The sequence below is a fragment of the Dendronephthya gigantea genome, unplaced genomic scaffold (genome assembly GCF_004324835.1).
Source record: "Dendronephthya gigantea isolate DGI-Jeju-01 unplaced genomic scaffold, DenGig_1.0 000092F, whole genome shotgun sequence".
Classification (NCBI taxonomy): Eukaryota; Metazoa; Cnidaria; class Anthozoa; order Malacalcyonacea; family Nephtheidae; genus Dendronephthya; species Dendronephthya gigantea.
The window spans coordinates 123,278-137,918 of NW_021163102.1; the positions used below are offsets into that span (position 1 = coordinate 123,278).

At 36.1% G+C, this 14,641-nt stretch overlaps 1 protein-coding gene across 1 annotated transcript; it reads right to left on the reverse strand.

Annotated features, from left to right (window-relative positions):
* Window positions 1-10,474: 10,474 nt before the first annotated feature.
* Window positions 10,475-14,423, reverse strand: LOC114533463. The gene is made up of 5 exons (XM_028554981.1): window positions 14,283-14,423; window positions 13,809-13,925; window positions 13,055-13,242; window positions 11,705-11,739; window positions 10,475-11,406 (listed from the first exon to the last, which is right to left on the reverse strand). Exons 1-5 carry the CDS (start codon window positions 14,379-14,381, stop codon window positions 10,820-10,822), a joined length of 1,026 nt encoding a protein of 341 aa, XP_028410782.1. The 5' UTR covers window positions 14,382-14,423; the 3' UTR covers window positions 10,475-10,819.
* Between the last annotated feature and the right edge of the window lie 218 nt (window positions 14,424-14,641).

The following is a 14,641-nucleotide window of genomic DNA, read 5'->3' on the forward strand; positions in this document are numbered from 1 at the left end:
TTCACACAACCGTTCTTATAGTATTTGAACACGTACAATAAACAAAACAATGAATGAATTGTTCTGTTGTGAGAGACACGTTAACTTTATGACGTATGCGCGGGTCTGTATTTTGTTTAAAATTTGCTTCTAGATCTTGGCCTGCATGTAGAACAGGAAATATCAAATATACACATTAGAGGAGATGCATGTAATAACAAATACTTCTTGTCATCCGAGAAGACCATGCAGGCAGGCAGTATAAAGCTATGTAATAAAACGAGTTTCCTAATATCTGTTTATATAACGGTCCCAAAAGTGCTTAATAATACGCACTGTAAACAATTACGTTGCTCCCTTTGAACTTTATTAACCTTGTGAACTGTTCAGTTTCAAAAGAGATGTATAACCGGACAGATCATCATCATTATTTTCAAATAGCGGTCTTCTAAGTGGAAAATACTCGCCCTCCTTCACACCGACATCTTTCTTTCCTGTCGCGCCGAGAGAAGGATACTCGTATTGATGGTTCGGGTGGATTTCAGGAGATTCGTATTTGGGCCTCTCTGGATTCTCGTACTCAGGACCTTGGGATTGCGCCCGCGATATTCTATGGTTAGTGTTTTTATACAGGTATTCTTGTTCTATTCTTGGTATAACATAAATTTCAGATTCCGTTGGAGTTGCTTGGTTGTTAGAAAGGTTTTGCATTTCTGGCAACTCTTCAGCAACCGGTAAAGAATTTTGATCTGGTATAAAAGAAGCAATTTTTGTAATTTCTGTTCAGTTAACAGAATGCTTGTGGGTTGAGATAGTAAACTATGAACTAGTAAACTATAATAGTGAACGTTGTAACAATCTTCTGTCTCTACTATTTTAAGGTCGCCAAACTAACCATGCAATTAGCCTTTTTATACGGCAACGAATATGCGCCATTTTCTAGGTACAGTTTAAATCAAATTTTCAAAACTGACTAACAAAGCATTCTGGAATGAATTTTCTCCCAAAGTTGTAAAACATAGCTCTTATACGCGGCCTCGTGCGCTCAAAATTACCTCTATATAACAAGGAAATATACTTCATTCTGCACTATTTAATTCGATTATATGTTTTGTTATCCACTTATCCTTATGTAGTCGAAATTTTGGGATTATTCTTAGTTATAAGCTAAAGACTCCATGTTACTCGATGTATATTTTACTTATAAAAACGAAACTCAGTTGGTAGTTGCATTCCAAAATGTGTCGTGCAAACTAGACCCTAGTAATCAGTACCGCAAATGATTCACCACATATTGCAAAAACGTGCCCGATGAGCACCATGCAGATGTATAATTACCTAGATCCTCTCTCTTTCTGTATTTTGAACATACAAACCTACAAAATAAAGTATAATATGCTTTATTATATAATATGCAGTGTTTTATTGGCGAATCCATGCCATCATGTCAAAAGCGATTATAAAACATGCATGATGTGAGAGATAATTCATGATAATAACACATGTGCGATTATTGTGTTTGATCCACCAATCGAAAGCCGTCGTACGCGCCCTGGGAGATAAGAGTAAAAAACCCAGTTTTTTATTGTATAATAAAAACAAAAATACATGGATGCTTGAAAATATAAAATTTATTTCTTCTTTTGTATCTCTCTCGTTTGCTGCACTCACTCGCGTTCGATAATATTCTCAATAAACCGCATCTATATATCTTCGCCTATATCTTTTTTATTATTCTCTATATTAACCGATTGTAAAACCGATTGGACAATTTGTCGCTAAACCGCAGAAAATATGCATGAGAAAATCACTGGACAAATTTTAGGCCGTGTGGAAAACGGTTAACATATATTATTATACATTATACAGTAGTAGTAAAAGCAATTTGATTGGCTAATAGTTGACAGATAAATCGCGCAATCACGCAAAATTCAGTTATCTGCTAGCAGATAACTGAGTTATCTGCAAGTGAGCCTGCGGTGGTTAACAAGCGGTATTCATTTGAATATATTTATATATTAATAATTGATGTATTTTTGGATGTTGCTATTAAATAAGGTTTTTCATTCTAACATACTATGTTTACTATTCTTCAAATGTATAATAAAACAATTATTGAATTCGGTTTTTGTGATATGCAGAGTTATCAAGGTCTCGGATAACGCTTACCTCGACCTTGATAACTGTGAATATCACAAAAACCTCATCCAATAATTGTTTATCATGCAAATAGTGCATGGCCGGTTGGAATTTTTGATGAGCCTGCAGGCTTAACTTTAGTAAAGTATAACGGTATAATTTTCTTGTATGATTGCATGGCGACTTTAGTAATTATAATAACTTGTAGGTACACCACGTAAGTATTAAATACTGCAAAGCTTTCGGTCCGTTAACCCGGACCTTCATCAGTGCAATTACTTGAATACACGTTTGCGCGTCACTTAAATATCATGTTAGTCGTGATTAGTTTGCTCGCGCTATTAATTAAACCGTTTCATTTAATTAAGTTCTAATCAATGCGCGCGCCCTAGACAAGTATTTGACTAAGAGACACCGAAAAGAGCACGCCACGTACTATTAAGTGGCTTTCCCTCTTGGACGATAGTTTGATGTTTATAAATTTCAATAGATTCTCTCATTTTACGAGAGACAGTAAACTTATCGTTTGCTAAAATGGTAGCATCGTTCCATTTAATGCGATGATCATAAGTCCACGCATGGTGAGCTACTGCAGACTTATCCAGTTTACCTTTCTCGCAGTTCGTCTTATGTTCTTTAGACGTATTGAGATTTCTACCGGTTTCTCCAATGTAAACCAAACCACATTCCATGGAATGCGGTACACACCAGGTTTCTGTTGTTCATCGACGCCATCCTGTGTGTGTGTAAAGAGCGCGAAACAATTTTTATTGCTAGAATGGTAAACTTGTATTTCCAACTTCTTTTAAAATCCTAACGATTTTATATGAAGCTGGGCCAATATATGGTAAACAGACAGAGGATAGATATTCCGTGTCTTGCCTCTGTCTTGCTGTTCATTCATAGCATGTTCTATGAATTTCTTAGGATAACCATTCATGTGCAGACATCCTTCAAATGCTTTAACTCTGAGTCAATGCTATTTGATCACAAATTGTTTTGGCACGGTTGATTAATGTTTTGCATACTGATCTTTTAATGCTAGGATGGTGAAATGAACTATAATTCAGATATCTGTCAGTGTGTGTTGGTTTTCTATAAACTTTATGGCCCAAAGTCCCGTTCTCTTTTACATCAAATAAGATATCTAAGAAAGATATAGAGTTATCTTTCTGTATTTCTAATGTGAATTTAATTGAAGGGTGTATACTATTAATGTGATCTAAAAATTTATTCAAATTTTCTAAACCATGCGACCAACTACTTAATGTGTCATCTACATATCTAAACCAGAAACCAGGTTTTAAACATGCTGTAGCTATAGCTTTCTTTTCAAATTCTTCCATGAATAAATTAGCCATAACTAAAGTCAAATACTTAGTCAAATACTTGTCTAGGGCGCGCGCATTGATTAGAACTTAATTAAATGAAACGGTTTAATTAATAGCGCTGTAGCTATAAAGCGCTGTAGCTATAGCGCTGTAGCTATGCTGTAGCTATAGCTTTCTTTTCAAATTCTTCCATGAATAAATTAGCCATAACTAAAGTCAAATACTTAGTCAAATACTTGTCTAGGGCGCGCGCATTGATTAGAACTTAATTAAATGAAACGGTTTAATTAATAGCGCGAGCAAACTAATCACGACTAACATGATATTTAAGTGACGCGCAAACGTGTATTCAAGTAATTGCACTGATGAAGGTCCGGGTTAACGGACCGAAAGCTTTGCAGTATTTAATACTTACGTGGTGTACCTACAAGTTATTATAATTATAACGGTATAGTTTAACACCGTAAACAAAATAAACCACGAAGAAATTCAGGCATATACAGCAATGAATAGCCGCAAATGGACCTCTATTTATTCTGCACATGAAAATGATAAACTTCAGTTGTAATCTACAAATAACGTTGATTATCTTACGTACATTAATTATATTGACTTCATGCAATAACTCTATCCGTGCATGAAGTTGATAAATAGAAGGTTAACATCATATAAACGCAGATACCTTGTTCGATTAAAGTAGACCACAACAAGCACAAGAACGATAAGCCCAGAGACTGTTGCTGCAATAACGATAGTTACCACTGAACTTTCTTTACTATCTTTATGGTTTAATATCACTGTTGTGTCTGCCATTTTTGCTGTTGTCGTTGATTTTGTTGTTTTCTTCGATTAACGAAAAAGAAAACAGAATTCAAAGTTCACGTGAGACTTGTGAATTAAAAGAAAAAATAATGTACACATTATATATATAGTATCTTTCCAAGATATAGGTGCATGATTATTGATTGATTATAAACACGTGCATGCAGGAATACAGATAGGTGCTCTTAATTGAAATCGCCCCACTCATTCATGATCATGCACTTAAAACATTATATATGCAAGCATGTCAGCAGGGGGCGTGAAAGCTGGGATAGCTATATCCACCCAGTAAACTCAAATAAGACTGGAACGTTCACTCGCTGACTTTCCCTCATTAATGAGTAAAGCCAAGATAGCAGATCATGAAGCCTTTCTTGTAGGCATGATCCAGGCCTCTAGAGCGGAAATTGCAAAGGAAAAATCATAATTGCCGCCATTTTATCTACGAAATTTCCGCGCCGGAGGCCTGGATCATACCAACCAGAAAGGCTTCAGTGTCCGCCATCTTAGCTTCAAACTTCCGACAGAGTGAGCGTTCCAGTCTTATTTGAGTTCACTTTATCTACCCGATGGGCGATGGTGATTATTTCAGCCCTCGAAATAGAAATTCTTGAAAGGTAGTCAATATATACGTATATGGAGCTTATAAAAAATAAGAGAAACTCTAATTGAACAATGCTGAAGTGTGATATCTTGGTTAAAGCAATAAACTAAGGGGGGTATTGGAGTTAAAACAGTTAACAACTATTTGGGGCTGGTTGTATAAAACTCTTTAACTACATTTTGCCTAGTGATTATATAAATCCTAGTTGACTGAATCCTTGAAATACACAACTCTGATTGGCCAATTCTGTCCTTAACTACAGTTCAAATTAACTAGTCTTTTATATACAGGGGCCACCCCGGTGAATAGCGCTGTCCAACATTCAAACATTTCCCATTTTATCCCAAAAAGTAACTTTGCGCCACGGATGTTTGTCAACTATAAACCGAATATTTACATTTTCCCTTGATCCTTCGATCTTCAAAACCACGCAGTGTTCTTCAAAGTTGCACTTCATCGAAAGCCTAATCAGGGTACCCGACCATTGTTCAAAAAATCTTTCGCCGTTTGTCATCTATAATTAGGATCGAAAACGAAAACTCGTGTCGGTAAAATGAAATTTATCAGTTACTGAAAACATATCTAGTGCTGAAATTCAAATTTCGCCTCAATGCTACAGCTCTGCCGAACTTTTGTTGTGCCACGGTCTCTTACGTACAATTTGGTTTGTGATTTGAGATTTTGTGACTCCTGATTGGGTAGAGTAACTAACTGATATGAGTAATACATATAAGCCTCAATTATTAAGCCTCAATAATGGCATATGTTGTGTAATATGATTGAAATCCCATGCAAATGTAATCATATGCAATTCTATATAATTAGACTTCGAGTATCTATCTATCTATCCGCGGCCAACGTTTTTGCAAATGGGTGTATATATATATATATATATATATATATATATATATATATATATATATATATATATATATATAGCTATATATATATATATATATATATATATATATATATATATATATATATATAAACAATTATTAAGAAATTCTTCGTATGAGATAAAAGAGTGCTCAATACTGCAAGCAAATAGAGCAATATATATTTATTCATTTACATAATTCTTAAAAAATTGGCATCGCTAATAACTATTATCACTATTATCCAGCATGCACGAAAATCTCTGCTGTTTAAGGAAGATATGCCCTGGGTAAAACGGAACGCCGATTCCATGTTCGATGTCACTATGGGAAGTTTCGATGGGGCGGAGATTTGTGAATTAGTCGGCCTGTTCATTCTCAATACGCTAACACAAGAGTTGGGGAATGATAATGTTGGACTTTACCGCGATGATGGTTTGGCGCTAATTCCAGGCACTAATGGACGAGATGCTGATGTTGCAAGAAAGAATTTATTCGATGTTTTTGACAAAATCGGTCTAAAGATCACAGCGCAGGTTAACCACCAGATCGTCAATTTCTTAGACATCACCCTTAATTTGAACAACGGCAAATTCACACCATACAGAAAACCAAACAATGACCCTCAGTATATTAACAGCCAATCAAACCACCCACCGTCTATCATTAAGCAAATTCCTAAATCCATCAACCAACGTGTATCCTCCTTATCCTCCGATCAGCAATCCTTTGACGCTTGTAAACATGTCTACGAAAGTGCACTTAAAGAAAGCCACTTTAATGCTGAATTAAAATATTCCCCCAGTAATCCCGAAATCACCTCAATCCCTTCACGTAAAAGAACACGGCGGAGAAACGTAATCTGGTTCAATCCTCCGTTTAGTAAATCCGTGAAAACAAATGTTGCCAGAGACTTCCTGCGACTCATCGACAAGCATTTTCCAATTTCTAGCCCTCTGCACAAGCTGTTCAACCGAAACACAGTCAAGGTTAGCTACAGTTGCATGCCAAACGTGAAAAACATCATATCACGACACAACAACAAGATCTTGAACCAAGCTGCTGAGGAGCAACTACCCCGTTATTGTAACTGCAGAAATACCTCACAATGTCCACTTGACCAAAAGTGCCTATCTAAGAACGTGGTTTATTCAGCCGAAATTGAATTAAATAGCGAAGATGAGACCAAGCAATACCTCGGGATGACCGCGAATTCGTTTAAATCAAGATTCAGCAACCATAAAAAGTCCTTTAACCACGCCAGGTACGAGAAGGAAACTGAACTTTCAAAGTATATTTGGAATTTAAAAAAAATAATAAGAAGTTTACACTTTCCTGGTCCATCGCAAAACGCGCGCCAGCATACTCGCCGGGTGCTAAACGATGCAACCTCTGTATTGCAGAAAAACTGTGTCTTTTGCAGGGTGACGCAAACAAACTCCTGAACAAAAGATCAGAGATCTTCGCCAAGTGCCGCCACCGAGAAAAATTCTGGGCAGGAAACTTCAAACGCACGCGCAAACAAGAAAGTCGCACGTCATCAAACTTGTAACGAACTGAAATTTAGTCGCCTGATGATTGCCTCTGTGGCATGAAACTCAGAGTAGCGATGCCAATTTTTTAAGAATTATGTAAATGAATAAATATATATATATATATATATATATATATATATATATATATATATATATATATATAGCTATATATATATAGCTATATATATAGCTAGAATACTTCTCACATTTAAAGAGGTTCTTTCTGTATCAATGGAATTCAACGTGAACATTTCAGGATCTTTTAGCGAAAATGGCTTCCACTTCTCACCAAATACCGAATACATGGAGTTTTTCCATATGATAATATTGCAAGCTGGTTTTTGTGTATAGAAAATTGGTGCGTTGATGGTCAGGCTGATGTGACAGTTCTTGTTGTGAAAAACTTGTTTACAGTTTCGTTTCTTCACCACGACCATCAATTCATCTCGGAAAAAGCGATAACAACCTATAGGAAAGGTGGTATAAATACATATACGATGGTGCCAATACCATATAGATAGAATTTGAAATAATTTATAGAAGTTTTGCTTAGCGAAACGCTTCCACTACAGTCGGTTTCATCCGTGTATATAGGAATCTTCAGGTGGTAGACAAATAACGAAAAGATGCAACTTAAGTAGTTTTGGTCGAAACGTGGGTGGGCATTCAAACAAATCACGCATTCTTATGATTATATATAACACAAGCACGGTTACCTTTATTCATTGGCACACTCCCTGTGAAGTTAGTGAAAAGGGGTCTGGAATTTAGAGCATCGTTTGACAGGGCAACTTTCCAGGTCTTCCCCATATCTATAGGTTTCCATTTTTGGACATTGTTTGCTGCATTGCACTGTTCTGTTTCGAATTCTCGTGTAGAAGTGTTCCACTGCAAACATTTAAGAGCCTTTAAATTTAGTATATGTCCGACTCCTGTCCATAACCAACGTTGAGAAAGATCATCCTTAGAACATTTTCTTGTAGAAATGATCCTATTTTTTACTCCTAAACATTCTCCTTTGCCGTTTTTCAAATAGCTTCCATCTGTCAAGGCAAGAAAAATTTTAATGATGCACTTGCATGGCCAGACAGTTGTTTTTTAAACTAGCACCCTCTATAGCAGGGCTATACCTTGTGAGACCCTTAATTGGGGGGGGGGGGGGAATGCAAATTCTATACTTCTTTTTTCTTATAACTTATTTCTTTTGTATGTTATTTTTCATATATAAACATAAACATAAATAAATATATCAATATACGGAATGCATGTAAATTGTAAATTAATAAAATACTTCAACGTGACTGTTCTTAATTCGAATATTTCTCAAACGAACGATTTCTCAACAAGTGGTTTTCAAGTAATAAATGTTTAAATATGCTTTATCATTGCCAATTTCAATAGTACACAAATGAATAACAAACATGATTTACTTACCATGGCCAACTATATCACCAGCTACATCTTCGTCTTTTATACATTTTACAATTTTCTCATCGGTGTTATAAACGACAGTATTATAACCATATTTTTTTCCGCACCTGCAACTTTTCTGTTCATGATCACATGTCATAGTTTCGAGATTTGTAATATTTACCATATTATGATAGTTTTCACCATACCGGATTAAGTCTTGTACGCCACGCTCAATTTTAGGCAAAGTTCCTCTTGGTTCACTAAACTGAACGTGAACGACAAAAAATAACAGTTTTATGAAAAGTATCCCGCTTCTGAAACAGCCATGTGCTATCTTCATTATAAAATATTTAACTGAGACGTCGGGAATGAGCTGAAATCACGCGAAGCTGTGTACATTATATATTGTCGATGAAGTGAGAATTGTGAAGTTAGACATTTTGGCGGTGCTATTCAGGATGTAAACTCCGGTATAGTGCCAATATCGAAAACGGAAATGTTATGCATTAGGGAGTGGTCATAATTTAGCTATACGTGCTACCCATGGGCGGATAATACTGGCTGTGAAAATTCTGATGCTGATCAAAGAGAGATGTGAAACAAATTATATTCTCTTAGGATGGGCCGTATTTTTGCTTGTGTGACAAAAAACTCATTAGAAAAGTGCGAGGGGTATAGACATTTGCGGGAAGCACCCCTCCCCCCTAGTTAGTTTTGTCGTGCAAGAGTGGTCACGTGACCATGCGAAGACACGTCGTTTTGAGAGGGCCAACGTTATGGTTTCGTTTTAAACATTTGTGTGTTTTAAACACTGCAATATTTCAATAAACGAGTTCAAATTTATTCTACTGGTACTACTGCTACTAACAAAAGCATAATTTCCCATTACAAAACAGAACCAAATTATTGATCAGATTATTTAAATAATACAATTATGCCACGTTGACACGATAATCGATTCACTATGATACGTACGATTACTTTTCGTACGGGATAGAACTTGTGTTTGCACGGCTTACATCGATAAGCCATCGATACAGACATAGATACTTATTGTCAGGCGCTGCTGGTATAAAGTTGGAACTGGTAACATGCAGGACCGAAACTGGATCGAGTATAGAACGTGTATAGAACAGAACAGGAATACAGGATATTGTACACTCTACAGTCTGTGAATATATATGAATCTATGGCGTGACGCATTATACGGAAAATACGCACCTCGGCGCAGGGTCCTGGAGAGTAGTGGCGTTGTGGCCATAGAAATAATAGACATTATTTCTATGGTTGTGACGTAATGTCTATTATTTCTATGGTTGTGGCGTACATGAGTTCTACGAGTGTTTTAGTTCACAGTAAAATACCCCTCCAAATTATCTCTCTATTATCGGCCCTGGCTTGTATCCATAAAATAAAAAAAAATCATCACAGGTTTACTAAACGTGCGCTCACAGTCGTGCTGTTTCATGTGATGGAATACTTTTATAGTCTAAACATCCAACTTGCCGAAGGATTTTCATCAGGCGAATTATTAATAAAGCTATAGATCATTGACCAACAATTCGTAAAATTGTTTAATTTTTTTCAAGGTAAACAACGTAAGCGCGACACGCGCGCGAGTGTCACACGCGCAAGTCAAAGTCTTGGCTGCCAAAATGATAATTATTATTTAAAAACATCATTAGCATAAAATATATTTTTAAAAAATTTTGGATAACATTAAGATCTGTTGTTCTTATATTACATGTTACTATATATAGCTATACGTGAAAAAGAGTAATTGTATTAATGTTCAGTTACTATCGTTACGAACACTAAACACACCCAGCGATGAATAATGGCAGAATTTCTACTGAAAAAAGATAACTAACCCAGATTACTAACCAAATTTTAACGCTGGGAACATGCATGCGCATTTGTGGAAATATGAATAATTTTTTCTTTTGCTATTTATCGTGTCCTGCACGCATGTTTACAACCTCGTACCAAGGAGCTGAGGTAAAAGACCCTGGGTACGAGGTTGGCGTGTTTATTGATTATGGTGTGTTTTTTCTCTGATGCCTGGAAGATGGGTTTCTTTATTCTACAATATTCCAGTTTCTCAGCTGCAACATGAATCTAGGGTGTATGTTCCTCTAATGTGTGATAGATAGGTTTGCTGCTTGTGGACGAGTCTTTATTTTCGTGCGGTGTCGCGTAGGCTGATATTATATCATCAACCGCGGGCGAATCTTCTTCTAAAGTGTAATAGACGGGTTTGTCGCTTGCACGTGAGTTTGGATTTTTGTGTGGTTCTTCGTAGGCTGATTTATTACTATCATTTTCGGGCGAGTCTTCTTCTAAAGTCTGATAGATAGGTGTCTTCACTATGCGTTGCTCTCGTTTCTCACTTGGTTGCAGTGAATCGGAATTTTGTTCCCGGCGAGGCTTTGCGGCACCAGACGTTTCGTCCGCTAAAGTTATGTCACCGTTTAGTATGTGTGGAAGTTGGGAGGTTTCCTCGCGTGTTGCGTAATCGTATTGAAATTCTTTACTGTCTTTACCATTTTGGCGGGATATCGGTTGGTCCGGGCCGTCTTTAGGCCGCTCGTAATGGTTCCCAGAACATATCGTGATTCCGGGACTATCGTATGGAGTTAGTCCCTGCATTTCCGCCGTGAACAGAGCAGGATCTTCGTAACACGCAAATGGCTTTGCTGAGGAATCTGAAAAATGACATAAATATAATGAATTAATAATATTTAAAAAAGGAATACTAAATTGATGGTCACATACACATAGGAATACTAAATGGTCACAACAATGGGAGTTTCTCCTGTGTAGTTCGAGTGCTCACTTCTGACTTCACTGTACATGTGTTTCTGTCATTCTTAAGGTATACATGCAGAACAATTTGTTAAAGTGCACAGCTTTACGTAATCATAGATTGGCCATTCCTATTATTTTTTAAAACTTATAAAAATATGTGAAGTTTTCGTGCAAATGCATCAAATATGCACATACCTTCGTAAGGACGATGATCCTCCTCTGAATTTAACCTTTATAATAGGATATTAATATATAAAAAAACTGAAATTAGGATAAATTTTAACGTGTATCGTAAGGTATTTAGGGGTTAGAAACTTTTTTGAGTGTTTTGTTCACAAATAAATTAACGCACGCGCTGACCATACAATGTCAATGAACGAGAAAATTCAATATTGAAATTTCGAGTTCAATGTATTGTCAGCAAGTGCGTTTATTTGTAAACAAAACACGAACATAAAATCTCTAACATTTTTAATATACAATCTGAGTTCATTGATTGCTGCATTGAAGATCTATGACAGACTGTGATGATCTGTCACCAGGCAATAAGAAACCACGTGGTTGATTTTGACCAATCGCGTGGTTGATTTCGACCAATCGAGTTGATTTAGGCCAATGCACGAAGATTGTATATTAATTTTGAAAAAACCACGATTTCCATGGGTTATTGCGAATAAATCACAATCTTCATTGGTTATATCGCATGATCTGTCGCCAGGCAACAAAAAACCACGTGATTGATCTTGACCAATCGCGTGGGCAGATTTAGAAGATTGTATATTAAATATGGTATGACAACTGAATACGGTCAGTTTTTAACCAACTATAATTCCCAGCCCCAACTGGTCCTGCTATAATTAATACGACAGACGGGGGAGAAAGTGTCAGTACCTTTTACTTTAGCTATGTGCTTTAAAGCCTCTTTGCATGACGTGCTTTTATATGCGATTTTCTCCTTTTGATAGATGTTAAAGAGTATAGACAGTTAAGAATTACTGCTCTGCATGATCAGTGTTAAGCCCCTTTTACACGACCAAATTTTCTTTGTCAAATTTCATTTATCAAATGTTTTTTGACCGTGTAAATTAGGAATTTGCAGCAAATTTTATTTGACAAATGCATTTGTTCAAAAGCTGGGTTGTCAGTTTTTCTCGTCAAAAAAAATATGACAAACGTCAAAATTTGATCGTCTAAACGAATATCAAAAAAAATACGGCAAAAATTTTCAAACAAAATGGCGGCAAATCAAGGAGTCAGTCGTCCAGTCGTATGGACCGATGCATCGATTTATATACTTCTTGAAGCTCTTAAGGTCAGAGAAAGTCTCTGGAATTCGAAATCTCTACAATATAAAGATACGTTAAGAATAATAGTTAAGAATTACTGCTCTGCATGATCAGTGTTAAGCACTGCTGTTAAATGCTATTAATTGCACATCCGTAACTTATCCACTCGTTCACATCTATTAAAAGATGAAAGTCGCACACAAAACTGCACTACTTATTTGATAAGAGTTAACATACGCAATAATCGTCACGTACGCACCTTTTACCACGCCGTCGATAGTACACTATAATAACAAGTGCTACAATAAGTAGACAAAAGAACACAACAACAGGAACAATAAAAAACATCGAAGACATTTGTGAACCATCAGGAGAGGATGTTGAGTTGTCAGAGGTTGTTGTGCTATTTAACGCTGACGTTGTTGGTGACGAAACGTTCTGAGTTTTCTATAGTGATAGATGGGAAGATTTATCTATTAGAGGGAAACTATTAGAGCGACTATTTCGGGTTTGCAGTCCCGTTAGACATAGCGGGCTATTATATTGTGACTAAGTCGTAATTACGCTTGTGTTCAAAAAGCTAACTCACACTTATTGAGTGTGAAACTTAACATTTTAATATTATTGATCAATGTGAAAGATTTTTCTCAACAAGTGAAAGGATTCAAGGTAAAAAACTGAAAATCAAGCTTTCATTCGAGTGGAATTCCACCATGGAAACGTCATAAAAAAATTGAAGTATCACACTCAATGAGTTTGAGTCAGGGTGAGGGAGCTTTCCGTATGAATATGGATCAAGCAACAAATAATAAAGGTTTATGCCGAGGTTTCGTCTCTTTGTTGTAGCAATAAACTTAAGAAAAATATTGGAGTAAGTTGAAGAAATTAAATAACACTATTTGCATAATGATATTCCATGCAGCATTTTAACTGCCGGCCTATGTCCTATAAAAAGTAACTTTATATGCATGCTACAATTCCCACAAATATTTGTCTGATATAGAAATACTCACATTTTCCCGTGATCCTTCGATCTTCAAAACCACGCAGTGTTCTTCACTGTTGCACTTCATAGAAAGCCTAATCAGAGTACCCGACCATTGTTCAAAAAATCTTTCGCCGTTTGCCATCTATAATTATAGGAACGAAAACAAAAACTCGTGTCGGTAAAATGAAATTTATCCGTTACTGAAAACATATCTAGTGCGGAAATTCAAATTTAGCCTCTATGCTATAGCTCTGCTGATCTTTTGTGGCTGTATAATGCACGCAATATAGAGATTGTGCCACGGTCTCTTACAATTTGGTTTGTGATTTGAGAAGAAGATTTTGTGACTCTTGATTGGTTAGAGTAACTTGATATGAGTAATACGTCACATATCAGCCTCATATAGATATATATATATATATATATATATATATATATATATATATATATATATATATATATATATATATAGAATACTTCTAGCTAGAATACTTCTCACATTTAAAGAGGTTCTTTCTGTATCAATGGAATTCAACGTGAACATTTCAGGATCTTTTAGCGAAAATGGCTTCCACTCCTCACCAAATACCGAATACATGGAGTTTTTCCATATGATATTGCAAGCTGGTTTTTGTGTATAGAAAATTGGTGCGTTAATGGTCAGGCTGATGTGACAGTTCTTGTTGTGAAAAACGCGTTTACAGTTTCGTTTCTTCACCACAACCGTCAGTTCATCTCGGGAAAAGCGATAACAACCTATAGAAAGGTGGTATTTAAATACATATTTGAGGGTGCCAATACAATATACCTAGATAGAATTTCGAATAATTTATAGAAGTTTTTCTTAACAAAAAGCTT